Source organism: Primulina huaijiensis, chromosome 6, assembly GCF_012295235.1.
Source record: "Primulina huaijiensis isolate GDHJ02 chromosome 6, ASM1229523v2, whole genome shotgun sequence".
Taxonomy (NCBI): domain Eukaryota; kingdom Viridiplantae; phylum Streptophyta; class Magnoliopsida; order Lamiales; family Gesneriaceae; genus Primulina; species Primulina huaijiensis.
In genome coordinates this window covers 22,917,447-22,944,188 of record NC_133311.1, presented here as the reverse complement: position 1 = coordinate 22,944,188, position 26,742 = coordinate 22,917,447, and the positions used below count along the sequence as shown (strand labels likewise).

General features: G+C 34.2%; 7 protein-coding genes and 1 pseudogene across 9 annotated transcripts; 5 read left to right on the top strand and 3 right to left on the bottom strand.

Annotated features, from left to right (window-relative positions):
* Nucleotides 1-1,555: 1,555 nt before the first annotated feature.
* On the top strand, nt 1,556-6,442 carry LOC140978476 (probable transcription factor PosF21; annotated as a pseudogene).
* A 522-nt stretch (nt 6,443-6,964) lies between these two features.
* LOC140979747 (protein STRICTOSIDINE SYNTHASE-LIKE 13-like) lies at nt 6,965-8,728 on the bottom strand. The gene is made up of 4 exons (XM_073445301.1): nt 8,237-8,728; nt 7,860-8,147; nt 7,545-7,712; nt 6,965-7,438 (listed from the first exon to the last, which is right to left on the bottom strand). Exons 1-4 carry the CDS (start codon nt 8,656-8,658, stop codon nt 7,030-7,032), a joined length of 1,287 nt encoding a protein of 428 aa, XP_073301402.1. The 5' UTR covers nt 8,659-8,728; the 3' UTR covers nt 6,965-7,029.
* A 790-nt stretch (nt 8,729-9,518) lies between these two features.
* On the top strand, nt 9,519-12,310 carry LOC140978475 (protein ENHANCED DISEASE RESISTANCE 2). 3 transcript variants are annotated; one of them, XM_073443562.1, is made up of 3 exons: nt 9,519-9,717; nt 10,349-11,300; nt 12,037-12,307. In XM_073443562.1, exon 2 carries the CDS (start codon nt 10,350-10,352, stop codon nt 11,298-11,300), a length of 951 nt encoding a protein of 316 aa, XP_073299663.1. In that variant the 5' UTR covers nt 9,519-9,717; nt 10,349; the 3' UTR covers nt 12,037-12,307. The 3 variants fall into 3 exon arrangements, with proteins under 3 accessions (XP_073299663.1, XP_073299662.1, XP_073299664.1); XM_073443561.1 differs by having other exon boundaries at nt 9,519-9,731; XM_073443563.1 differs by lacking the exon at nt 9,519-9,717 and having other exon boundaries at nt 10,350-11,300; nt 12,043-12,310.
* Nucleotides 12,311-12,967: 657 nt separating this feature from the next.
* On the bottom strand, nt 12,968-14,691 carry LOC140978477 (RHOMBOID-like protein 13). Its single transcript, XM_073443564.1, has 2 exons — nt 13,316-14,691; nt 12,968-13,168 (listed from the first exon to the last, which is right to left on the bottom strand). Exon 1 carries the CDS (start codon nt 14,248-14,250, stop codon nt 13,435-13,437), a length of 816 nt encoding a protein of 271 aa, XP_073299665.1. The 5' UTR covers nt 14,251-14,691; the 3' UTR covers nt 12,968-13,168; nt 13,316-13,434.
* Nucleotides 14,692-14,991: 300 nt separating this feature from the next.
* On the top strand, nt 14,992-16,648 carry LOC140979203 (putative F-box protein PP2-B6). Its single transcript, XM_073444530.1, has 5 exons — nt 14,992-15,378; nt 15,500-15,513; nt 15,735-15,849; nt 15,944-15,971; nt 16,059-16,648. The coding sequence occupies exons 1-5, from the start codon at nt 15,311-15,313 to the stop codon at nt 16,443-16,445; spliced, it is 612 nt and encodes a 203-aa protein (XP_073300631.1). The 5' UTR covers nt 14,992-15,310; the 3' UTR covers nt 16,446-16,648.
* LOC140978473 (F-box protein PP2-B10-like) lies at nt 16,603-18,301 on the top strand. The gene is made up of 3 exons (XM_073443558.1): nt 16,603-16,738; nt 16,852-17,316; nt 17,545-18,301. Exons 1-3 carry the CDS (start codon nt 16,659-16,661, stop codon nt 17,660-17,662), a joined length of 663 nt encoding a protein of 220 aa, XP_073299659.1. The 5' UTR covers nt 16,603-16,658; the 3' UTR covers nt 17,663-18,301.
* On the top strand, nt 17,972-19,727 carry LOC140978472 (B-box zinc finger protein 24). Its single transcript, XM_073443557.1, has 3 exons — nt 17,972-18,391; nt 18,642-18,956; nt 19,322-19,727. Exons 1-3 carry the CDS (start codon nt 18,209-18,211, stop codon nt 19,550-19,552), a joined length of 729 nt encoding a protein of 242 aa, XP_073299658.1. The 5' UTR covers nt 17,972-18,208; the 3' UTR covers nt 19,553-19,727.
* A 387-nt stretch (nt 19,728-20,114) lies between these two features.
* LOC140978471 (probable fructokinase-4) lies at nt 20,115-25,752 on the bottom strand. Its single transcript, XM_073443556.1, has 4 exons — nt 25,233-25,752; nt 23,680-24,012; nt 20,541-20,657; nt 20,115-20,439 (listed from the first exon to the last, which is right to left on the bottom strand). Exons 1-4 carry the CDS (start codon nt 25,641-25,643, stop codon nt 20,311-20,313), a joined length of 990 nt encoding a protein of 329 aa, XP_073299657.1. The 5' UTR covers nt 25,644-25,752; the 3' UTR covers nt 20,115-20,310.
* Nucleotides 25,753-26,742: the final 990 nt, after the last annotated feature.

Sequence of the window (26,742 nt, the reverse complement as noted above, 5' to 3'; positions counted from 1 at the left end):
TGAGATTCTGTTAAAAAAAAGTATACAAAATTTCATACAAATTTGTTTGTAAATATATGAGATTTTGTACGAGTCAATAAAAATATATAAAATTCACAAAAGTCTATCATTTATAAAAATCATCAAAACTCTGAATCAAATACACTACATTTAATGAATCATGTAGTTAAAACTGCTCCTTGATATTTTTAATAAAAAATTATTATTATTAATTATTCAAATTTATTCATTATCCGAAAAATCTCTAACCATTAAATGCTTTGCAATATATTGTCATGTATATGTATATTTCTCCCTATAATCTTACTGGTAACTGTTGCACAGATAGTTTATCAAAAAAATATATATACTTTTTTTTATAAACTGTATATATTATATTATTTTCCTTAGCATTTCTAAAATTTGGATCACATGTTCATAATTGGGCTTGGGAGACTGATCTTTTATTCTGATTGTTGGGGTCCAATACAGAGAGCAATACAATTAAAGTGGAGGCCCAAACTAGAACCATTGTGTACAGGCCCATTGAGATAAAACAAAGTTTAGCAATAGGGAAGTTTAAGCTCGTTAGCCAGATAAAAAGCAGTTTAATCTTCTCTAAAAAAAAAATAGAATTATAACCTATTCTGTTTTTTCTTTATTCTTCTTCTTATTTTTTTAAAAAGGATAACCTATTCTTTTTAAATTTAGTAATGATATATTATGTTGAGTATGTCTCTTATGAGACAGTCTCACGAATTTTTATCTGTGAGACGAGTCAACCCTACCGATATTCACAATAAAAAGTAATACTCTTAGCATAAAAAGTAATAATTTTTCTTAGATGACCCAAATAAGATATATGTCTCACAAAATACGACCCGTAAGACCGTCTCACACAAATTTTTGCATATTATATTAGTTTAATCGTACCTCGTAAGATTTTAAACTCTCTCTTTTATTTTTATTTATAACATATGTAATTATTTTTCCCCAAAGATTCATTCGTTAGAAAATGGCCATCTCATCCATTTATAAATATTATCATTAATGTCTTCGTGAGAGGTTGAATATTTGAGATTTAGAGCCAATATGTCAAATTCGAATATCACAAAAGTTTTTTCTGTTTTAGTCTGTCCACGATCTTTTATATGCTGTGTGAGTGTGATTCGTAGGCGATTATCTGGGATTTACCGATTGCACACCATATAGTCGAGTAGTGGCTTAGATATTTTTGTCATGATAAATAAATTGATATCATAAATTTTAAAATTAGAATAATATGTTAATTAATCATTGAAAAATATTATAAAAATCAAAATTTGAAGTTAATTTCAGTGTAATATTTATTTAATCAAATTAACACGGTACAAAATAAGTGGGATTTTCCCAAAAAAACGAAATCATAGCAGGAATTGAATTATATTATTTGTATGCATTGATCTGATGATGATGATGATGATGATGATGGAATGAGCCACCGTCACTCGGAAGCCTCCCTTTGTACCTAACCACGTGAGACTCGGAAAAGCATATGCATGTCAGCAGATCTTCGGACAATTTTGCAGTACGAATTTTTCTGCTTGCATGTTATTTTTGGGATTGGATTTGTAGTCGCATTTATCCGCTGATTTATTTCATGCAAGCTTGTTTCATCTCGCTTTTTCTGTTGTTTTATGTGTATGTACATTTGTATGGGTTTTTATACGCAATCATTTTCCCCTGTCCCTTTGTTCTCTTTAGCGTTTGAGTCCCGGAGAGAGGCTTTTTAGGGTTCATATCAGACACCCATTTGGCAGGTTCACCGGAGAAAGCAATCTTGTTTGTTGAAACTTTGAGCTGCCTATTTGATGGTGTTTTACTTCATTTGGGATTTGATTGGCAATTTCGTTGTTTTAAGGAGCCTTTAGAAGTATAAGTATTGTGTTCTGGAGCTTTTTGAGATATTTTCAGTAATGGATAAGTCTCACCACAGTAGTGAAAGCTTACTACCACCTTCGTGGAGGTATTCTGCTTTTTCACCATCTGGTAGTCTTTATAATGTGAAGACGGAGGTATCAGGATCTTCAAATTTACCTCCTTTTGGACCAGACAATTCACTAGAAACAGGTCCTTTTGGTCACGGGTCACTACCTGATTCTAGCCCTTTTAGTTATGATATAAGCCGGATGCCTGATAACCCACCTAAGAAATTCGGGCATCGACGGGCTCACTCAGAGATTCTTACCCTCCCAGATGATATAAGCTTTGATAGTGATCTTGGGGTCGTGGGCGGATTTGATGGACCATCTTTTTCTGATGATACGGAGGAGGACTTACTCTCCATGTATCTTGATATGGATAAATTCAATTCACCTTCGGTGACTTCCGAATTCCAAGTAGGCGAAGCTTCTGCTTCTATAGTAACTGAATCACATGTTCGTCTTGCTCGGGCATCGGCATCAGGCAGCGTGTCAGCCGATATTTTGGCTTCTGGTTTAAATGATAAGCCAAGAGTTAGGCATCAGCATAGTCAGTCCATGGATGGATCGCCTATTGTCAAATCTGAGATGCTAATGTCTGGTTCGGAAGACCTAACTCTAACTGAATCCAAGAAAGCAATGTCTGCTGCTAAGCTTGCTGAACTTGCTCTCATTGATCCAAAGCGTGCTAAGAGGTAATATTTTCAGTGCTAACACATTGTCAACTTTGAAACCAAGTTAGTTCTTTTGCTCTTTAGTTGTATTTACCGAAGCATTGGTTGATCAATAAGTATGGCTTGACTAATTGGGGCATTGACGCATTGTGATGATTTTCTACTCTATTTGTAGTTTGCAATAGCAGGATGCATTGAATGCATACTGGTTGATCATTATTTTATTTTTTTCGAGGATTTGGAGGAATGCAATAAAAGGATGCATTGAAAATGCGAGGAATTAACGCCATGTTGTCAAGATCCAAATCCTGAGTTGTATCCATGTTTATGTTTTTAATGAGTAGTAGAAAGCTCTTTTTTCTTCTCGTGCTTAAATTTTTATTTGGCGTGCTACCTTAAAAATTTTCATAGATTCCTCAATTCGAGCGGGATTGCTTAATTTTATTCTGGGACACTGTCTTAAAATCAAGAATTATGTATTTCGGTAGTTTTCTGGGGTTCTTCACTTATTCCAGTATGATTTTATGGTTATTTTGTTCTTAGCGGTTGACAAACAACTCTTCAAGATACCTTTTATGTTTTCTATTTTCAATATTTGATTCTATTTTTATCACTTTTAGAATCAGCAAGTTTCTTGGAAGCGGCTGAACTCAACTGATGGAAATTTATTCTTTGATGCCAGCTATTCGAATAATGTCTATTTAGCAGTGGTATCGCTGAAGAGTTTGTGTTTAGAATGTTAGTTATCAGGCATGATTTTTTTCCTGGGTCATGTGTAGAAACTTGCACATCATGTCTTGACACTTTGGGTGTTTTCCTTTTATCAAGCCCCTGTATCCAATATTTGGCTGAAGGTATTTGATTTGATGATGTCTTTCTACTTTCAGATTTCAGAAGGTTCAGAAGTGTTTCTACGTAATTTTTTTACCAGATAACATAATCCATTTAAAATTTTTAAAATATTATGTTAAATACTGGTAATATTCTGTTGTAGTTCTTGGGCTTCTGGTAGTAAAAGCTATGTATATATCTCTATCTGTTACCAAGACATATTTTCTATCAATGTCTCTGTATGTCATTCTTCGGATTGCTATATTGTTTGTCTCCTCCATGCGTGCACAATCACATTCTATTTAGGCCATGATTTTTTAGAAGATTTACTCCACTGAATTTAAAATTATAATTATATCCTCTATTTCTTTCTTGTTGTTTTTCGAGTTTTAATTTCTGGGTAATATGATTTAGAATTATTTGTCTTTTTAACTTGAACGTGTACTCTTAAACGTCTTTTATTCTCTTGCTGCCTTTTACTAAAATTTCTCTGAACATTTAGCTTGTCTTATTCCTGTTTAGATCATTGTCGAGAGAGAGGGCACATCATTAAATTTTTTTATTTCTCATATGTATGTTGCACATCTCGAACAGGATTTGGGCAAATAGGCAGTCCGCAGCGAGGTCAAAGGAACGGAAAATGAGGTATATATGCGAGCTTGAAAGGAAAGTCCAACCTTGCAAACGGAAGCTACTTCCTTATGTGCACAGTTGACCTTGTTGCAGGTTCTTGTAAACCTTTACTTGTAGTGATAATAATTGTTATTGTTGGATGGATGCCATAAACAACACTTGCCCTCCATCCAATTCCATTCTTTGACAAAAGAACTAAAGAAAATCATGCCATACCTTCCAAAAGACTTACAAGTATAACATGCCTCAGGGTCTTTAGGGGAAAGTAAAGAAGAATTAGTTGAATAAAATGAAGTACAAATGATGAAAACAGAAACCTAGTAAAATGAAGAATTTTCTGTGTTTCTTTGCTAGTTTTCGCGATTGAATTGAGGTTCTCAACTTTTTGGGAGTTCAGTGCAAGCTGAGAAATTACGGACCCCATCCTGTGTATTTGACTTTAACATTGTCCACTCATGTGGTATGCAGGCATTTTATTTTCTTCAAGAAACAGGACGAACATGATTTGGCTTTGCTAAGCTAACAAAATGGCATAGTTTATGGGGCAGTTGTGACATAATTATCTATTTCTGCTTTCTGAACTACTTCCATATCTTTTAGCTACATTGAACCAAGATTGAGACAGCTTTATGCGGACTTCATCCTTTTCTTTTTAACCAACAGAGAGATACAAATGGTCTTACTGCTGATAACAGTGAACTCAAAGTTCAGTTGCAAACAACAGAACAAGAAGTACACTTGCAAGATGGTAAGACTGCTACGTTGGCAGGAACTTTCAGTCATTTCTTTTCTGTTTACTTCCTAGTAAATAGTCTGTGGGGAATACCGGGATAATTAACTAGAATGATAATGAAACTGATTCTGGAATTTACGTTATACCATTGCTCTTGATTGATGATTAAGTGGATTAACTAGTGCCATTTGCTACCATTTCAAAAAACCGATAGAGGTTAGGATCATTTAGTTATTCTCATTCTCTTGAATGATGTGAGGATCAGAGCAGCATTCTAACTTCCATTGAATTCCTCAGAATAAATTAAACTTTACATTTTCATTAAAAGATTTTTTTCTTATTACATTGGATGACTTTCTTCGTACTTAAAGTGAGGTATTTTTAACATAGTTTAATATTTATTATCGATTTACTTCGTAAATTTATCGCAAATTTTCTTCTGTCATCATGATATTTCGTCCACCCTTCCCCCAACATCACCGAATGCTAATCAAATTACATGTTTTAGCGCCTAATAAATAATATCCAAATCCAGAATTCGTTACCTCAAAACTCGATGTGAAGAATTAAAGGGGTGAGGGTAAAATTTGTATATACAGATTTCCTTCAGCTTCATTTAAGCTATGTTATCATCTTTGATTCTGTCGTGGAAAACATTTTTTTTGTGTTCATTTAAAAGAAAATTAAAGAAAACAACGTAAACTAATTCACGTGTGATTTGCTATTCTTTTTAGTTATACCTTTATAATTTTATTTTATTTTTTAAAAACAGTTATTATTATATTTCATGCAAAGGAAAATGTAATATAATTTCATTTTCATTCATCTGGCTTTCTTTTTCACTTCCCTTTGCTAACTTCTGTTCAAACGAGGCGTTGAAAACTTTAAATCTGATGTTCCTCCTGTTTGAACCAGCTTTGAATGATGCACTGAAGGAAGAGATCCAGCATCTGAAAATGCTGACAGGTCAAACAATTTTTAATGGTGGAGCTAAAATGAGTTTTCCTGCGTCCTATGGTGCAAACCAGCAATATTACTCCAACAACCATGAGGCACAAACGTTTTTAACAGCTCAACAGTTGCAGCAGCTCCAGATACAACAGGGTCAGAAACAGCCACACCTGACTCAGCATGTGCAACCCTTGATGCAGCAGGAGCAGCAGCCGAGAAATTCTGCACCATCTTCTGTGCTTAAGGACCTTGCTCCCAATGCATTATCAAAGGATTAGAAGTGGGAAATGTGCGTGTATTGTTTCGATGTTGGAGATCTGTATATGCATGAAATCTTGGTTATCACGAAGTTCGGAAACTCACGATGAGTATGTTTAGGTATTGTATTAACGTGATATGTGATTTTTTGTCTTGGTAGTGTGAAATTTAGGTGAATGACTTGTCAAGGTATTTGTTCAGTTGCTGCCTCCGGAGCATGAGGTTCCTTGGTTTAGTCAGTTACTTTAGTATGACTAAATGATACTTTAGTTTGTCGTTGTTTTTGTGTTTTGGTGAGTTATAAGGGTTTTTTTTTTTAATTCATTTCAGTGAACAGTTGTGAGTAAAATAGTCATTTCGAATATTGCATCTGATTTTTTTGGGGCAAATTGCACCTACCTACTTGTGTAATCGCTTAAGATATGCAATATTTATTGTTTATTTAACCATTGCGTTTTCTAATAAGGTGCATTTCCCCTGTCGTGATTGTTCATGCGCCTAAAGTGCATGTATTTAAGTATATTTTGTACCTTTTTCTCCTTACTTAAATGTATTTAGGCACAAAATTTTTATATATTTATATTTTTGGGTTTGTCATATGAAAAATATAGTAGAATGAATTTTTTTTAGATTTTCTGGATATGATTTCTTTTTTAGTTTTCTAATGCATTTCTGTTATTTTCTTATTTAAAATTTTTAATATATAAATTTATTGTAACGCTTGTTTACTCCACAAATTTAGCTGGAGGATGATGAGAAAAATACTATATGTGCTGATCAAATAAAATCATTCATTAGATAATTTTAATAAGAGTTTCATTAAAATCATTATATAAAAACCAGTTATTGTCACATTGTAATTTATAAAATAATAAAAAAATAAATTTATAATCTAATGATATGAAAATCAAAGAACAAATTATAAAGTAAGATTGACAGAATAAACAGATACAATGCCATATTTTCTCTAGTAATGGTCACCAATCTTGGATCAAATTCATACATATAACTAAATTTGTAGGGGATAAGGAAGAGTTGTAATATGGTTGTGAGCCACAGTTCCAATCCACAACTTCCCATTTACCTCTTTCACTTCGCTCACCAACTTCATCACCGCGCCTTTCTTGTCTTCAAGAACATCCAGAACGTCCCCTTCATCATTCAACTTTGATATCACAGTATACATTCTCATTCCAGCCATTCTAGCCAGATATCTCATCGGGATCGGTAGCCGAAAGTACACACTTCTCAGCCATGGGTTGTGGACGAGAATCTCTTGTGCACGAGTCCTGCAGCAATCTATGGCCACCCAGAAATCGTTTTTATCGTTTATTCTCACGTTATCAGGGAATCCTGGTAGATTCACAACGAGTTGTGTCGTGCCCGTTTTCGGACCCTTTAAAAAGTATTTCATGATCCTGTAACATGGTTAGAAATCAGATCACATCATGTTTATGTACAAGACCACACATATATCATAAATATAATAACAAAGAACTTGATTATACTAAGTACTGTGCTTGCCTGCAATTTGTAGTCTCCGTGTAGAGAAGAAAAGATTGGTCTTTTGAGAATTGGACTCCATTAGGAAATGCTAATCCTTCCAATACAACGTGTGTTGTTTTTGTCGGAGGGTCATATCTAAGAAGTCTCCCACTTGCTTCCCCTTCCAACAAGATGAAGAAATGGTTCCTGCTTCAAGATTTTGTTACTCGTGAAACTTGAGGTACCAAATCCGTCTAAGTGGTGAACTTTAGGGTCAAATATATAATTCAAACATCTTATAAATTGTATGTGGAATATGTAAATGATCGAACGGCTCCATTTACATGAACTTACACTCTATTGTACTTCTTGCTAGTATCTGTGAAGAAGATGGATCCATTGCTATGAATATCAAGGTCGTTTGCAAAAAGAATAGGTGTGCCATCATTGACTTGCGTCGCCAAAGGCGTGGCCAGGCCTCCTTCGGGACCTACCACAAGTAGTCCATAATAAGCATCTGCAATATACAGGTTTCCGCTTTTGGTGTCGAACCTCAGGCCAAGGGGACGCCCACAATCTGACTCGAACTTCCATTGCTTCGCTGTTGTTGAATCGACACCTTTTGCACACAGTTTCTCAGACCTGCGACGTGGTTGCATAAAAATGGTTACTTAATTGTCCATGCTTTTTTTGCTTATATTTGATACATTGTTCCCCAAAAATGTGCTTACCAATTAGGTGTAACTAGTGCAAATGTTTCCCACCCAGCATCTTCCCCGATCCACCTAACCACACGACCATCAGCTAGTCCAGCATATGGACCACGACCCCGAGAATCAAATTCCAATGATTCGGGCCCAAAAACATCGTCCTTAAACTCCAATCTCCCTAGTCCAAGCCGGCTCCGGTTATCCCCTGGCCAACTCTCCATGACTTGGTGGTAATGTGCGATGTCATTCTTTACAGGCCTAAAGTTTTTCCCACCGACCGGACTCAGTCCGAACGGGTCCATAACCATAAAGCTTAAAGCTAACACAAATAGTACTAGATAAGGATGCTGTAACAGAATCCCATCTTTTATTTGCAATGTTCTTGTCTCCATTTGGGAGGAAGGAAAGTGTGTTTTGTGCCACTGTTTTTTGCAGCAATTCATGTCGAGTAACGTAGTGAAACGGTATTATAGGATTCGGACTCTTTAATAAATTCACGTGAGAATTGTGAGGCATTTTGTGGTTTGGGAGTAGATTCTTCATGGATTTGGTGTTTTTTTTTTGTTNATATATATAGGATGACCAACTAAGGATAATTTCAATACTCGTCTAGCCAAGGATCCGTCCCACTCCACCACCCAAAATTAATTCAATTCGGGTTGGCTTGACTTCATTTAAATTGAATCTTATTAGAGATGTAAATAACTTTTTAAAAATATTAGATACAATAATGAAAATATTGTAAATTGATTCAATTTATTATTTACAAATTAAAATAAAATACTCCCTTTTTCTTTACCTTATGATTGGTATGGCAATGGAATAAGAATGATAATTCTCATATTCATGGAAATAGTCCGTCCATTTCAATTTTCATTCAAACCCCTCATTTACTCATCTTATTTCTATGTTTATAATTTTTTTTCATTATTTAGCTTAACTAAGTATAAATCTACATCTTCATAATAATAATAATATTTTATTATAATTATAAAAATTAAAACCAACATAAAAATCAAGTTCAATCTCAATGAGAAAAGAAAATGACACGCCTAATAACGCATCTTCACATACCAAGAGCTATTAGATGGAATACTTTTATGATACTTGATAGAATATCGATATTTATAATTTTATTAATTTTTAATAATGATAAACAATATTTTTGATAATTATTATTTTAAAATTTTATTTAATTTATATTTCATTTTTGACATAAATCAAATAATCTTTATCATTATGTTATTCTAAAATTAATTTTATTCCAAATTTATTTCTTTCTAATATTATAGGTCGTGTGTGTATGTATGATCGACTTTGCGTGATGATGTCAACTTATGTTTGATAATTCAAAGAAATTAAGAAACACCGCCTAACGTATTGCAATCTCACGCACGAATCAAACCAAGAATTCGGTCCCTGCATCGATCCCGACGTGGCTATTTGATTTCAGTGATCGGAACCCTAATCTCGAAAATCAGTTTTTTCCCAGCTGGATTAAGGTTTAGTCTCGCAAGTCGGTCTCCGTTCCTCTATTTATTTTTTTTATCATGTACTTATTTACGTGATTAATTTTATTCTTTGCAATTTCGCTGTTTGGGCCTGTGAATTTTTGCCAATTTTCCCACGCAGATCAGTTATGAGTTTGTGTCATGTTATTGTTGCTTTCATGGGCTTCAGGTGTTGTGCTTGAATCGTGTATGTGAATGATTGGATTTTTGGTATGTTTTCACCCTCCCTGAAATATAGTGTCTGTTCGACTAGCGTCCCTTCGGTTAGGGATGGCCTAACTAAAGAAGCGGATTGAAAGTTCAGTTAAAATTTATTTCTTATCTCATTTTTTTGTATGCTGTTTGTATTTTCAATTGAGAGTGAACAGGTTATAATGAATGCCTTTAAGGATCGTGCAATCACTGTCAAGTTCAAGTGATAATTAGGCTTGAATTTGATTATAATGGTGCATGAATTTGTGAAAAGTTTTGATTCTCTATTTTCCCCTCTTTTTGGTTCATGGTATGCACGCTTGTTTTTGGATTGATGTCCTTGAAAATTTATATTCCTGCATTTTTTTCCTAGCTACCACTTTTCGATTTCTCCCTCCGTAACAATTTCCTGAAAGGTGATTTATCTTAGCATGGGGTATTCTGAAAAGAACCTGGATCAGGAATGGATTGAGAGAGTTAAATCAGAAGGTGATATCCCTCTTCTCGAGCCAGATAACTGTTCTAATGGCTGGGCTTCTCCTCCTGGAGATATTTTCTTGGTTAGAGGACCCGAATACCTGAAGACGAAGACTAAGATCCCTGGTGGGGATTATTTGCTGAAGCCTATAGGTTTTGACTGGATCAAAGGAACGGCAAAAGTTACTGAGCTGTTAAGAAATCCCAAAAATCGTGTTAGAAGAATTCTTGATGTGGAGTTTTCAAAGGGTAATAAGCCTTTTGTTTGGGCTTTCAACTTACAAGTTCCGAGTAAAGACAACTATAGCGCTGTTGCATATTTTGTGGACAGTGAGCCTAGACTAGAAGACTCACTAATTACCCGATTCATCAACGGTGATGATGGATTTAGAAATTCAAGATTAAAATTGATAGCAAATATTGTCCAAGGCCCTTGGATTGTCAGAAAAGCTGTTGGTGAGCAGGCTATCTGCATTATTGGTCGGGCTCTTACTTGCATGTATAGTACTGGAGAGAACTTCATGGAAGTTGACATTGATATTGGGTCTTCCATGGTTGCAAATGCAATTGTTCATCTAGCATTTGGGTACTTGACCACCCTTACAGTTGATTTAGCTTTCCTTATTGAAGGTCAAACTGAATCAGAGCTCCCAGAGCGAATATTAGGAGCTGTAAGATTCTCTGAGCTGAATACTGCATCAGCCGGGTCAGTTGAACTGCCTTCTGAAGAAAGTGCTGGAAATTTGCAGTCATCTCTGCCTACCAGTTTCTGGAAATCAGTTGGGCAGGGATTTTCACAACTTCTGAATCCTAGTGGTCAAGGGAGTGATTCCAATTCAATTGCATCGTATGTTAGTGGGGTCATTGATCATGACAAAAATAGTGAAGATCTTAAGAACCAATAGGTACAAATCTTCAATCTCTCGCGTTAATTACTGTTATAGCTCATATACTTACCCTTGTAAAATTTTGATCACTGTGACATGTTTCACGGCGTTAGTCCTTTTTGGATGAGTTTCCCTTGTTTTCATATGTTTTTGATGGGCTATTGTTGTCTAGGTCCGTACCAGGATAAATACTGACCATTGTTCCTTTTTAACCAAATGATGTTGTATAGTATTTGAATCCTGGGAAAATGTGTCTCGAACTCTCAGTGTGTTTTTTATTTTTGGCGCCAGCAAATCAGGTCTACAAGGAAGCCCTTGATAAAACATTATAGTTCATTTTGCGAAACCCTTGATAAAACATTATGTTTCATATTGAGAAACAATTTTGGAGTGGAGTGGAGTGGAGTGAGAATGAAGAGTACCCGAATGACTTCTTATCGCTGTAGCAATGATATCAGTTTTTTGGATTTGAATTTTGAAAAGGCATTCCTTTTTCTACCACGACCTTCAAAATAACTACTGCTATTTCATCTTGGCCATTGTCCTCTAATCTAATCAGTGTTTTCATGTATATGCCATCCATGAAGCTGATGCTACATAAACTCCTGTTGATGCTATTTTTGCAAGTATAGATTCTGACATCAAAATGTCAACTAACTTGTAAACTATTTTTATGCTTGCTAAAGATTTGAAGTCATCTTGATGTGTCAGTATATTTTATTTGGTAAATTAACAATGGCTATTTATTTGGCAGCTGCAGATTGGATTTTTCATTAAACACAGGATGAATTTTGTTGCAATTCAATGAAGCGTTTGAGATGGATGGTCCTCGGTGCTGTTTGGTCCTCTTTCGTGCTTTCTTCTTCGTTTTTCGTATTTGTTGCTGTATATGATAAAGAAATGCACTGCCGTGTTGTTATAAGTTCATTCCTTAAGCATTTGACGCCAGCTTTACCTTGATTACTAAGATTCAAAATTCTTTCATATGTCAATAGAAACAACCTTGCTTCTTTGGAGAACAATTTTAACAATCAACGTTTTTGGGCACCTAGTCGCAGTATAATGATCGAATTGGAACTAAAATTGCTATAATAACCAAGTTAACGGATTCAACTTCCAAGAGTTGTGGGAATAATGGGAAGGAATATTGTTGGATTACAATACATTAGAATCAACTTTATTCACATCCTATATGGTTGCCTCTGTGCCACAGTCAAGTCGTCACCTTTATTATGTTACACAATTTTAAAAAATTAATTTTATTATAGAATCGGCGACAGTTCTTAACGTAGTATCTATCTTCAAATCACCTTTGAAATCTTCAAGACTGCACGTTATTAGTTTAAAATGCCTTTAGCTCATTTATCAGTACTCTATTCGTTCTGGTACGAGATCATAAAAAAAAATCATGCACATCATACGTAAGAGTAAATATATTTGGAACAGTAGGTTCAACCTATGACGGTTATAACAATGTCAGAGTAATGAGCAAAAGTTGAAAAACATATGGTAAACTGCGGTATAAGAAAATCATAGACATCATATGTAAGAATAAATGTGAATTATTGGATATATATTTGAGCAAGTTTTCATCGACATTCATATCAAACGTGTACATTTTATGACTTGATTATGATCTAAAAGAGACTAGATAATCCACCACGATATACTACAAACTTGGAAGCCTACACTCATGCAAAATCTACCTCGAAAAGTTCAGAAGGTACTAATGCCATCAACAAAAAAAATAATATGTTGGTGTATGCATAACTATAGTCAATCCATTTGTCATTCAACCAATGGCGTTATACCAAACAATATGTATACGTATGGATATATATTTGCTCGTGCTCAAAGACCCTTATTTTCCCTCGAACCACATTTAACTGGGAAAAAAATATCAAATACAAATGAGTCGTCACCTTATTTTCCTCTCGCCAAAGTCGTTTTCTAACTAGTAGAAGAAAGAAAATCATTTCATATGAAACATAAATATTGTCTCAGGAAATGAAAAGATGCCATGAGAAAATGACCTGTTTTCCATTGATCATTGTTGAATTGATATATATCAAAGAAAAGATTATTGGCACTATTGTATTTCATGAGGAATCAATCTTAGCTGCATAATATCATGTGAAATTCGTTGCATAAGCTACACAAGATTGGCACCAACATCAGGCGACGAGCTCATCTGCAAGGTTCTACCATTTCCAGAAGCAAGAAATCGCACAGATGGCAATGAAGGATCTGTTACTGATTCAATCACAAGAAAGTTGAAATCATATGTACCAGACTTCTTCAAACTATAAACAAATACAAGAACAACCCATCCAAACATAGATATTGCCCAATAATTATTCATCCCGTGTATCAAACCCCAGGCGATAGAGTACCCAACAATGATTCCCGATAGATGGCCAATAAAACTAGCTTGTGGGACAATTATAGATGTGAAAATAAGCGACTCAAATGGCGCAAAACTGATAGGAAGTGACAGAAACCCAAAAAGTTCCAACTTTGAAGAGGGTTGCTTTGCAGACAAAATAGTCATCCACCCAAAAACGACACAAGAGTACCCAACAGCAGTTACTCTCCTAAAATAGTCCAGCTTGAACTTCTGAATCAAGACATGGTAGATCCCAAGAACCAGCAATCCAGAGAGAACAACCAACAGCAACGAATAATGTAGATAATATTCTACCCCAAGACCGATGTCTCCTAATTTTTCAATAACCCCCAAGCTCCAAAGTGCACTCATATTGAAAACAAGATGAAGGATGCTAATATGTGAAAATGCAGAAGTTATTATCCTCCAATGATGACTGTCTAACGCAGTTTCATAACTCAAACCAACATGTGAATACCCGATATTCTTCTTCTGAATATAGAACCAAATCAAACTACATATCCCTATTACGCAACTTGTAGCTGGCTTATCCCAAATCTCATAAAACAATGGCTTCCCCATCCCAATAGCCTCAATCTATCAACTAAAGACTTTAACTTCCGATAAATTAAGTATACTCAGAATAAAGCGGCCCAAAATTGTTCGACCAATAAGCTTGTCAACTAATAAACCAATACAACTTCAAGAATCTTCGCAGAAACCCACCAACGCCAGCAGATACGACGCAATAGAGCAAATTTACCCGCACAAAATACCAGCAAATGCGAAATACGGAAAAACCTAAATATCACAATCCGGTATGCTTTATACAAGGAGAAAAATAACACCTTCAAAGGCTCAACAGGACACAAAATACTATAAAAAAATGGAAACTTTATCACCGAAGAGGAAAGAACGATAGTAGCCGAGATTCAGAAGGGAAATTGATTATACCTAGTTTGAGGTCAGAGTGACGATTTCTCTTTCGCCCCTAAAAGAGTCTCTCTGATTATCAAAGCCTTGGAATATTTATTAATTACATTTTTTTAAATTAATGATTTTTTTTTTATCAAGATTGATAATTTATTTAAAAATTTTAAAATATAAATTAAAAAGTAATTGAATTTAAAAATAAAAATAAAATAAAATTAAAGATATAAAAAGAAAAATTATTTTAGAAAAAAAATCATCAATAATGTTATATATTGAAGCTATAATTGTAGTTTCAAATAAACCTCCATAAAAAATTAGTTAACATAAGATTTTTTTCTATTTTCTAGAACACTTAATTAATCGAATTAATAATAAGCCGTACTATTATTTGATCAATATTTCAGAAGTCGGAAAACGAAGGGAAGGGTAAAAGTAAAGAGAGTTGCATTGGTTTGTAAAAATTCCTTCCCATCTTTTTAGCATCTTTCGGGCAAAAATATTGGACGCAAGTGGCACTGTCAGATACTCCATTGCTTGTGCTGATAAAAATATGAAATTGTGATGTAATGGGACAAGGGTCAGTTGACAGCATCGAGAGTAAACGGGTTCTTTGTCTTCCGAAGACTTTTTTCCGACCAAGATATTCCAAACAAGATGTAGGAAATCTGATATACAATCAGTTTTCCAGAGCTGAAGCTCTCAAAGAAAGATGTCCCAGAACTGCGACAACTGGGAAAGATTGGTAGGAGCGGTGTTCCGCAGAGACCCAAAGCAATAGCAGTTCCCAATCATCGAGTCGAGTTTTAGCTCAAGTCCTCCACAGATTAAAAAATCATCATTTGGATAATAGAACTTGTGGGATTTCCTAGTACCCCATGTTGAGTAACTCTAACGTCAGCACAGTATGGGATGGTACATACGTTAGAAGAGAAATCAACATTGATTAATGGTATACGATAAAGTTTCATTAATTTCTCTTGTTTTTGTATACGATAGTGGCGAGAACCGAAGACAACAAGTTGGCTATAGAATCTGTATGCGTCCATATTATCCAATTTTGATAAAAGTTTGTGTTTCATCGGGACAAGTTGGAGGCACTTTGGTATTGAACTGGCTCATCTGACTATTGACAGAACGATTTCCAAGACGACAATTCGAAGAAATGTCGGTGGCTGGAGCAAAGGAACTTCAAATTGAATTGGGAAATGACTCAAGTTACTGGAACTGGACATCTCATGCTTATTCCAGGTCCATCATATGTCTATGACTATCCTCTATCATCGTTACACAAGCAAAAACTAAAATTTTCATTTCTTTTTTGTGTACGTATATATGTTCGCAGATTCCCCGAGGTTGCAGAGCTGAAGTCTGTATGGTGGTTTGATATTATAGGCAATATCAAAACAAGATTTCTGTCTCCAGAAACTACATACGCGGCTTTTCTGTTTTTATATTAGTTGAGGCCTGAGGGGGCTCAGGGCCTAGAGGTAGCTAAAGCAGAGGTTAAATTTGTAGAGGATGAACGAGGCAAACAAGTTGAGCGAGAAGAAGTTCGACCTACGGTGGTTCACCTTCAACCAACGAAGGAAACTAATGGAAAGGTTGCGATACACAGAACGGATGGATGGATGGAGGTGGATATTGGAAACTTCATTTTTCAAAACGGATATGAAGGAGAGGTGAAGGCACGGTTGCGTGATACGATGCCCCGGATGAAGACTGGCCCGATCATTGATGGCATTGAGTTTCGGCCAGTGTACACCGAGGTTAAATTTCTTCCAAACACGGTTTCGAGAAACAGAAGAGGAAGGGGAGGAGGAAACTTTTCAAGGTTTAATTACTAGTTCTCAGATCAATGAATTATTTGCAGTAGATTGGGAGAAGTTTGTAATGTCGGATTATCAAGAAATAGCATCGTCATCGGCTCATTGGGCAAGTCCAGCCTATTTAAGGAATTCCTTGTTTAATATATTGTTGTATAACAGTACTTATACTGATGCAATTTGATAACCTGACAGGGATTTTCCCTGGATGGAAGAAATAGAAAGATATGTTATATGCTTGGAGCAAGGCGTCTTTATATTGCAGGGGGCGATAACCCAATAAAATGGGAGTGGAGACCACACGCTGATTCAAGGTCCATCATCATATTAACCCATTATTTCAAATTTTGACTGAATATTTTTTTTGGGATATTCAGATATGAGGAATCTCTCCCTCTCTTTTTCTTTTTCTTCCGAATGTTTGCAGATTCTCTGAGATAGCAGAGCTAAATGATGTTTGGTGTCTTGAAATCCAATGCAAAATCGACATAAAAATGTTGTCTCCAAGAACTTTTTATGCAGCATATCTAGTGTTTGGATTACGAAAGTGGTCTAGGGGGCTTAATGTATGCAACACAACAATCAGATTTGTGGGTGATGACTCGGGAGAAGATGCCGATAAAAGAGCGAGACTCGTTCACCTTCACACGACGGAGAATAGACACGGAGATAAGGCCGTCACTAGAGATGATGGATGGATGGAAGTAGAAATGGGGAACTTCTACTTGGTCGATGCCGAACAAGGAGAGGTTGAGGCACGGTTGTTCGAGAAGACGAGGTCCAAGTCCGGCTTAATTGTTGAAGGCATCGAGTTTCGGCTTATTCGTATTGAGATTTCTGATACTCTAAGCTTGGATAAGAAAGCAGTCCTTCCAAAGATTAGGATTCGAGGGTGACAAAAGAAAACAAGTTAATACTTTCATGTGTGTATTTGTTTCTTTAATTACTTTCGATTGACTGAAAGAACAGTATTTTCAAAAGCTAACAATGCCACCGTGGAGTAACCATTAAAAAGCTAGAAAAACCAAACATTTGATTCACTAGTCAACTCATGCTAATTATTTTGCATGTCTGTATAAAAAATGTTTCTTTAATTAAATGCATTATTTCGTCCAACCAGGGTGCTTCGACCCTGCGGTGGGAGTACTACACCGTCTTGGCCAACCAGAGGGCAGAGGATTGGTAATATTCATAATTCAATCCATCAAATAAAATATGAAGCTGTGGGTTTTTTTTAATAAAATAAGATAAAAAAAATTTACGTGTTGTTAGGTAACGAGTTACCAGTCACAGGATAATATATATATGGCCTTCATAATTAATTCCTCGCGAGTCACGGACAACGCACATGTGGTTGAGTCCAAAGATTCCGTGTTGTCTTAATTCTGGCCAAGCATTTGATTCTCAAATCGTCCACCAGCACTTCTCTGTCTGGTCCTTGGCAGATTCTTCTTTCTTCTTCAAACTGCTGTGCTTTTCGTCTTGTTTTCTTACATTATTGGCCTCATTTTTCATTCATAAAGACATTTGTTCTGGTTCATTCGAATTACAATCAAGTGTTCGGCTCAGATATTTTATTCGACAAATCGCGTATTTTGACAAGGACCCTTCGTACCAAAATCTGATTTTGTGGTGTATTTCTTGAATCTTGGGAAAAAAAAAAACCAAGATAATTGTTTGTGATAAGGGTTATGGGATCTGATATTATTGGTAGCTGATTTTTGCTTTTCGCTATTCTTGGTAGTGAAAAGAATTGAGACTATCATCATCATCATCATCATAAAATGAAGATTCAGTGCGATGTGTGTGAGAAGGCAGAAGCAAGCGTGATATGCTGTGCAGATGAGGCGGCACTGTGTGCCAAATGTGATGTTGAAGTTCATGCGGCAAACAAGCTTGCCAGCAAACACCAGAGGCTGCATCTCCAATCCCTCTCCAACAAGCTCCCTCCCTGTGACATTTGCCAAGTACGTGTTTCCCCTTTTTTGTTTAACGATAGTTGTTGCATTGTAAGCTCATCGAGTGGGACTAAAAGGATTTTGGATCACCATAATCTAGCTATATCCTTTAGCCTGTTTGAGAGGAATAAAACTTACACCGTCTTTTATGTTAGAAGCCTTAAATTTATTTCCTTGCTCGTCCCCGCTGGATCCCCTCGACTTTGGTGTTTGAATTTTGATGTTGATTACTTTTTTTGTGGTCATTGATCGTGTATAGGAGAAAGCAGCTTTCATTTTCTGTGTGGAAGACAGAGCACTCTTCTGTAAGGACTGTGATGAACCTATTCATGCAGCTAATACTCTTGCTGCAAACCACCAGAGGTTTTTAGCCACCGGAATACGTGTGGCGTTGAGCAGTTCCAACTGTAACAAAGAGAACTTGAAAAATTCGATTGAGCCGAAGCCCCCTCGATCAAATTCACAGCAGAATGTTACAAAAATACCCGCACATCAGGTTCCGGGCATAACATCACCACCATCTTGGGCTGTTGATGACTTGCTACAATTTTCTGATTATGGTTCATCCAACAAGGTAAAATATTAACTCCTGTATGCGTACATATCTTCATTTGATGCATAGATTCTTGTCTTCCAAGAAAGATTCAAGGATGAGAAGGCAAAAGTAGGGAGTTTCAAGGTGGAAATCATGGAGCTTTATAAATTGAACATGAATACCTGGCTCTTGTTGCCAAAATTCACCGAGATTGAGTCTTGTAGCATAGCTTTTGATTTCATGCTTTTTTTCTCTGAAAAAATCGAGTTTTGGTCTTCAAACGAAGTTTTTCATTGCAATGGGTATGGTATAGTTTTTTACAACATATCTTTATTAACCTCCTAGACAAATTTTTTATTCTGCTTATTTCCAAACTATTCTAAAGTATGCGTATATATGTGCAGAAGGAGCACCTCGATTTTGATGATCTCGACTGGTTGACAGATATGAATCTGTTCGGTGAACAAATACGTCATGAGGCATATGCTGCAGCCGAAGTCCCTCAGCTGCGCATGTCTCAGCCAAGTTACACAACTTCTCACCGATCAGGCAAATGTCAGATGCCTAACAAGAGGCCTAGAATCGAAATCCCGGATGATGATGAAGAGTTCTTCACAGTTCCTGATCTGGGTTGAACCTTGATAATCACATGTGAGAAATACCTAGCAGTTTCAAAATTAAAATTGCTTACTAAATTAAAGTGGCTAGTTAAACGTTTGGGGGTGTGACTGCAGTTGTTAGTTTACTGATATTTGTTGCTTGATAATTCCAAACTTGGCAGGTCTAAATTTTCGTGAATGTTTTCTTTCCCATGTAGTTGATTTCTGTCCCTTTCCCCCTTGAATTGAATTGTTGGATTTCAAGTACGCAAGAAAGGATTGGTATATCAGATGCACCAGAAAAAATATATATATATCTACCAAATGTCAGAATTTTTTTAAAAAAAATCATGTTTCCACGTATATATGAATATGATAAACAATATGCAGAAGCGAATCGAGTGTTACTTCCGACCGAGAATTTGTAAGTACAAGTGATTTCTAGTACAATTACACAATTTTTTTTTTTTAATAAAAAACGTTCATCAGTGTAAGATTATTGCGGTTTTCAGCATGACACTGAATTTAAACATGTTCGAGCTTCGATGCAAGTCGTACCTTTTCCTGCTAAAACCTTATAAAAGCATACACATATATGTAGACATTATAACGCATATCTCTATTATCATCCACGCTTAGGGAAAATAGGAGTTGCATTATTCAGTTCTACCAACACTTCGGGGAAAATCTAAAATCTCAACACGAGAGATTGGAAAGTACCATATCGCATTGCAAAGATTAAAAAAAGAAAAAAAAAGCAAATCGAATTTGTCTTTGCAGTATGTTGTCATTAATTAAGCTCCCCTCATAAGATTGACGATATCCGTGTGCCTAGGAAGAGCCGGAATTGCTCCCTTCTTGGTGGTCGTTATAGCACCACATGCGCAAGCGTACTTGAGCACTTCCTTCAGTCTCCCTTCATCCTGACACATAATTAATCAAATAATATCATCAGTAACAAGACAGATTCAGAAGGGAGTCGAATCCCCTCGGACAAAGAACATCCAAGATTATAAATTGTTACATGGATAATGGAATGGTCATCGACAATCTTGCACAGAAGGGCACCCACAAAAGAATCTCCAGCTCCAGTTGTGTCCACTGTATTCACACGGTATGCATCCACTGATCCGCGAAAAGTCTACAAAGAATTTTAATATGAGTCATGCTTTTCAGACAAATTTTTTTCCCACCCACTGTTTGCGAAGATTTAATTTAATACGTGACAAAATCCCTTCTTTTTTTTTCCGGGTCCATTGCATTTTTCTCTAGAATAATGTATGCTTCATTCAGAAACGGGGAAACTAATCAGTTGACCGCCCGCCTCGTTTTAATATTATCTCTGCTTAAAAAATCCCACCACCTACCGAATTACTCGCATATTAAAATATACTAGGAATGATCACGTGCATCGTGATTAATAATGAAATATATACTAAGAAGATTTAAATAATTTTTAAAAGCGTTTAAATAACATCTTGTTTATGAGTATTTATTGATCTAAATATATCAAAACACAATAAATAAAAATACATCATAATGATAAATCAAATATATTCACTTATTTATATAACATTTTTCAATTTGCATGATTATAACATAATGACAGCTCTCTCAAATTAACAAAGATAATTTTCATCCAAATATCATTCACAATGGAAAACAATAAAAATAAAATTAAGAGAATAGTAAATTTTTCTAAAATCAAAATCACAATGTATTTAAATGGAGTGTATATAGTGACTGTCAAATAAAATTCTCTTAATAAACTAAATTATCATAATGATGTTAAAATAAAACCCCTAAACTTGTTATTAAGTTAAATATCAATTGTGTTTTTGCTAACTTTTAACTCCTTGCGAATTTTGTTTAACTTTTTCTTTTTTTTAGAATAGATATTAAACATCAACTCAAATATTTTAAACGGTATAGTAGCTCAATCATCATGATTCGATCGATTTATCCAACAAAGACAATTATTGCACTCCAACAATATCAATAATTACACTAATTGCAATATATGAGAATTGATCTTATGACTTTGACTCTTATATATACCAATTGTAGGATCATGCATTTGCCGCTTTACCAAAGGTTATAACCAGGGTAACGATGCAACATTAACTAAAACCTTTTAAAATCGTAAAACAATTCAAACGTCACATTTCGATTGTTATACCTTACATAAACAATTATTGCACCTAACAAATATGATATAGTTGTTATTTTACATTCTATAAATCATTTTTCTAAATCAAATTTATTCTCACTAATCAAATAATTTCATCGAACACAAAGTAGTTTTAATTACTAATAATAATTTAAACACAAATATTAATTGTAAGGGTGACCACTATATGTCCTCACCTATGCTTCATTAAATTGCAATCATAATAATAATGCACAATGAATTGGTAAACATAACTTAGTTAATTTATTAAGTGAGTAATATTACATAACAATTTTGTTATTTTTAAATGTGAAAAATAGCTTATATATATATATAAATTCATCATATATAATGCTAAATTAATTAATATGTAGAAAAGAGAAAAAATTGTTTTTTATGTATGTAATTTCATCATATACAATTAGAAATTAATTAATAGGTTGAAAAGAACAAACAGTATAACAAATAATATATTATATATGATGATTTCGTAATAGAATAATGTTAATATAATCATATTTTGTATTATGTTTAGAACGCAATTGAAAATTGATAACAAAATATATAATAATAGAAACTTTAATTTTAAAAACAATTTTTTATCTAAAATATTATCGTAATACATAATGAATCATAAGTGAAATCACTAAATTGTTGAGTAACTATTTATTTAATTATTACTTAAATCAATTTATTGGAATTTGTCAAAAATTTAGCATTTCTTATCATCTACATAAAAATATCAAGAGCTTCATAAATTCATTGATATTAATTAAAAAATTTAATTTAAATACACAAAAAAATTCTTAAGTTCCTAAAAAAATTATTTTATAGTTATATCTGAAATATTAAACATTTTATTAGAAGTTTTTTTCTTATCAGCTATATAAAAATATCAAGAGTTTCACAAATTTATAGACATTAATTAGTAAAAATAACTTAAATTAAATATATAAAATTTATAAAAAATAATATAACGTGTTTATAATATTATGAAAAAATTGAAAAATATAGTTGAAGAACTCACAAATTTTATTAGTTATATTTTAAAAATTAAAGCGAGTTACACCCATATATGGTACAAGGTTTTCTACCCCGCAATGAGATGTACAAGTAGTAAAACCACAATTAAAAAATAATTCATTAAAAAGTAATTTGAGAAAAATATTGCAAAATTGCAATCACAGAATAATTTTACGTTAAAAAAATATTCTTACAAATAATCTTTAACATATTTCAATATCTACAAAATATACGATGCTTCTTAGTTCATATTTTAAAATCAATTTGTTATAAAAGTGACTTATTTATATGTAAAATAAAAGAAAAGATAAGATATAAATATTAAATATTCATTAGCAACCATGGAGAAATACACTAATTTTAGTAACAAATTTTAGTATTAACAAAGAAAAATATTGGGTAAATTGATAAATTCAATATGCATTAATATCTAAAGACATTTAAGATAGACAATAAATTATAAATAATTAGAAGTGATATATTTATATGTATGTTAGATGTTAGATTTTACTAAGAAATGTAAATAAATAATTTTTCTGACCTAAAATTTAAAAAAGAAATAGGAATGTGTATTAATGTCCAAATCCATTTAAGATGGACAATGAATTACAAAAAAACTCCTAAAAAAACATATTAATTTAATTTGCTAATTTAAATTAACAAGAAATTTTAATTAAATAAATTTTTTTGGCATAAAAGCTAGGAAATAAAGAGGAATGTGTATTAATGTCCAAATTCATTTAAGATGGACAATGAATTGCAAAAAAAACCTTTAAGATAACCTATTAATTTGTTTGCTAACTTAAATTAAATTAAATAAATGAACAAGGACAAATAAGGAAATTCACAAATGAAAGTGGTATATTTATATGTAATGTTAGATTATTATGATGAATTAACTTCTTACTCTTCACTGCTAAACTTCAAATAATATTCAAATGAACTATTATTAAAACTTTAGATCAATTACCTTGGTGTAGTATCGGCATCCCTTTTCTCCAAGGGTGACTAAGAGAAGCTTCAAATCATCGTGCCATAAAGACAAGGCGGATTCATCGTCTATCTTATCGCAGCCAGTGAGGAATTCCAGTTCAACATCACTAACTTTGATCACATCTGCCTTGTTCCATATGCTCATTATTTGAACTCGTGCCTCCTTCTCCGAGGACCAGAGCGGTAGCCGGAGGTTCGGGTCGTACGAGAGCAAAGCCCCGGCTTGCTTCGCCACTTCCATTGCCTTCAGATGAGCCGATCGGCATGGCTCAACGATTAAGCTTATTGATCCATAATGGAACACCTTAGCCTATGTACATAAACAATAAACTTTGAGAATAATGAATTACTTGATCGATCAATATTAGGATACCCGTCATAAATCGAAATGTAAAATTGATTTCAACACATTCATAGGCTTCAAGAATCAGACAAACCAAACTTGGCAAAACTATATCTAGTCGATGCACACGTATTACATCTTCACTGTGTTTTTTCCCTAACCTAAACTAAACTATACTGTAGACTTATGATATAGTATATATATATGAGAAATAATAGTTTCAAATAAGTTCAATACATCGAATCTAACATCAAAACTGTGCAGTGAGTTAATTGAATTGTTTGTTACGTCAAATAATGGTTTGGTGGATGCTGGGGGTAGGTAGGCTGTCAAAAAATCTCAGAGGACCCACGATTTGACTTTTATTCTATCACACACAAAAATATGTGCACCATGTCGTACGTTATATAGTCTAAAGTAAGAAACTCGACTAGATTCGAACGCCACACTGGGATTCCCGCGTGTTATATACGTCAAGTGTGGGACTCACCTCTTCAGCGTCAACTTGTCCCACAATTTTTTAATGTAAGAACATGATATTTCAAGACATTAGTTCGATCCCGACGAATAATTATAGAAAATAGGAGGTGGGTAGATTTGGTTTAATGGACGTAATTTCCAGTAAATCCACGCTTTACGGTGGTATTAACATAGTCCACACAGGAACTTTTCGAATCCTCACTCCTATAACTCTCTTTACATGAATAACTCTGTATTATTATGCGTGATTAAACAGAATCTAACTAATCTTTTTGCATAACCAAATCAGCCCATTTCAGATATTAATTTTCTATGTCAATCCCCTTAATTTCCAATCATATCCGGTTTAATGTTGTAGCAAGTTTATCTTCAAAAAATAAAAATAAAAATTCCCGTCATGGGTCCACCTCCAGCTAATTTATTTATTACCATTATGCATTGACTATCCATTAGCATCGTTTATATCACGCCAATCCAAATAAAAGTCGAAAACTAACGAAACAGAACAAATAGCAGATGCGTGCTTCCATTTTATGGTCAAAACTAAAGAAGTGAATTTTATTTTATAAAAGTAAAAGCTTTGAATCAAATCAAACAAAAAAAATTTGACCAAAATTGCGCATGTAGAGAATTAATTTGGATTTTGGTCTATGAAAAAAAAAGCGCGCGTGAGATGCACCAAAAAATAATTCAGAGTGAATACTGACAGATCTAATAAGGTCGAGGTTCAACTCATCGGGGGTTAGCAGCATATCAGCACTGGGATTCCTATAGAACATGAACTCACGCTCCCCGTCGGCGCGTAGGGTGACGAAGGCCAACGCTGTGCGTGCTCCCTTGTCGAAACTAACTCCCTCCGCCGTCACTCCGTTCTCCGTCAGGATCCCGGCGAGCATGTGACCGAACTCGTCGTCTCCGAGCTTCCCAACGAAGGCAGCTCTCCCGCCAAGCCTCGCCACGGCGATCGCCACGTTTGCGGGGGCTCCCCCGGGTGCCTTCAGAAACCCCGGCGCATCCGCCAGAGACACTCCGGAGACTGTCGGAACAAAGTCTATCAACATCTCACCAAAACTCACGATCAAACCATCGCCGGAATCGCTGTTGACCGCTCCTGTCATGGCTACACTCAAAAAGTAATATAAAAAAGGGAAAATTGGAGGGATGAAGTATAAATAATAGTGATCTGAATCTGTGTGCGCAGAGAAGAATGGTATGCTAATGCAGTTTATATAAAGAGATATGAAGGTGGTGGCGGCTAAGTCGTAAGTAGAATTAGAATGGGAAAAAGAGTCTTTTTACTCTAGATAAAAATTTGTGCGACACGGTTTTACGTATCGTATTTTGTGAGACACGGATCTCTTATTTAAGTCATTTATGAAAAATTATTAATTTTTATGTTAAAATTATTAATTTTTATTATAAATATCAATAAGATTGACCGGTCTTACAGATAAAGATTCTTAAGATTATCTCATAAAAAACGTTATCAAAGATAATAATATTATCGGATTTTAATTAATTATCCAAAAAGTAATAGATGGAATGATATTTGTTGGTGATTTTAGGGTTGGTACCTCAACCAATCATAATTAAGGGAAAATTTTTAATTGGTCAATGATTAATTCACAAGTAAAGTAAACATAATTTTCCTTACCAAAGATTTGGATATCTTCACGTGTGATTCTTAAATAATAAGACTTTGTAGCTAATGGGACATTTATTGATACGAGCGGATCGAGCATAAATATCGTGTTGTTTTGTAAAATTATAAAATAAAAAAATTATTTTTAAAAAATTTTAAAATAAAAGTTATAATTTTTTATTTGAAATAGTAAGAGATAAAATAAAATATAAAAAATTATTATTATAATATAATAAAATCATGTAGACAGTGCGATAATATGAGTGTTTTAGTCAAATCTAAACTTACATTGTAATTATATATAATTAATATACAAAAACTCATGTGAGATCATTTTATGAGATAATTTTTTGAGACAGTTATTTAATCTGACCTGATTCATTAAAAAATATTACATTTTATGTTAAAAGAATTACTTTTCATTTTATATATGGGTCGACTCGATTTATCTTACAGAAATAGATATGTGAGAGGACCTTTCTCTTGGTAGTATAGGGTGCTCTTGTCTTATATGCAATAAAATATTATTAAGGTTAAGAATAAGGAAAATGTTATCGAAAATAAAAAAAATTCAT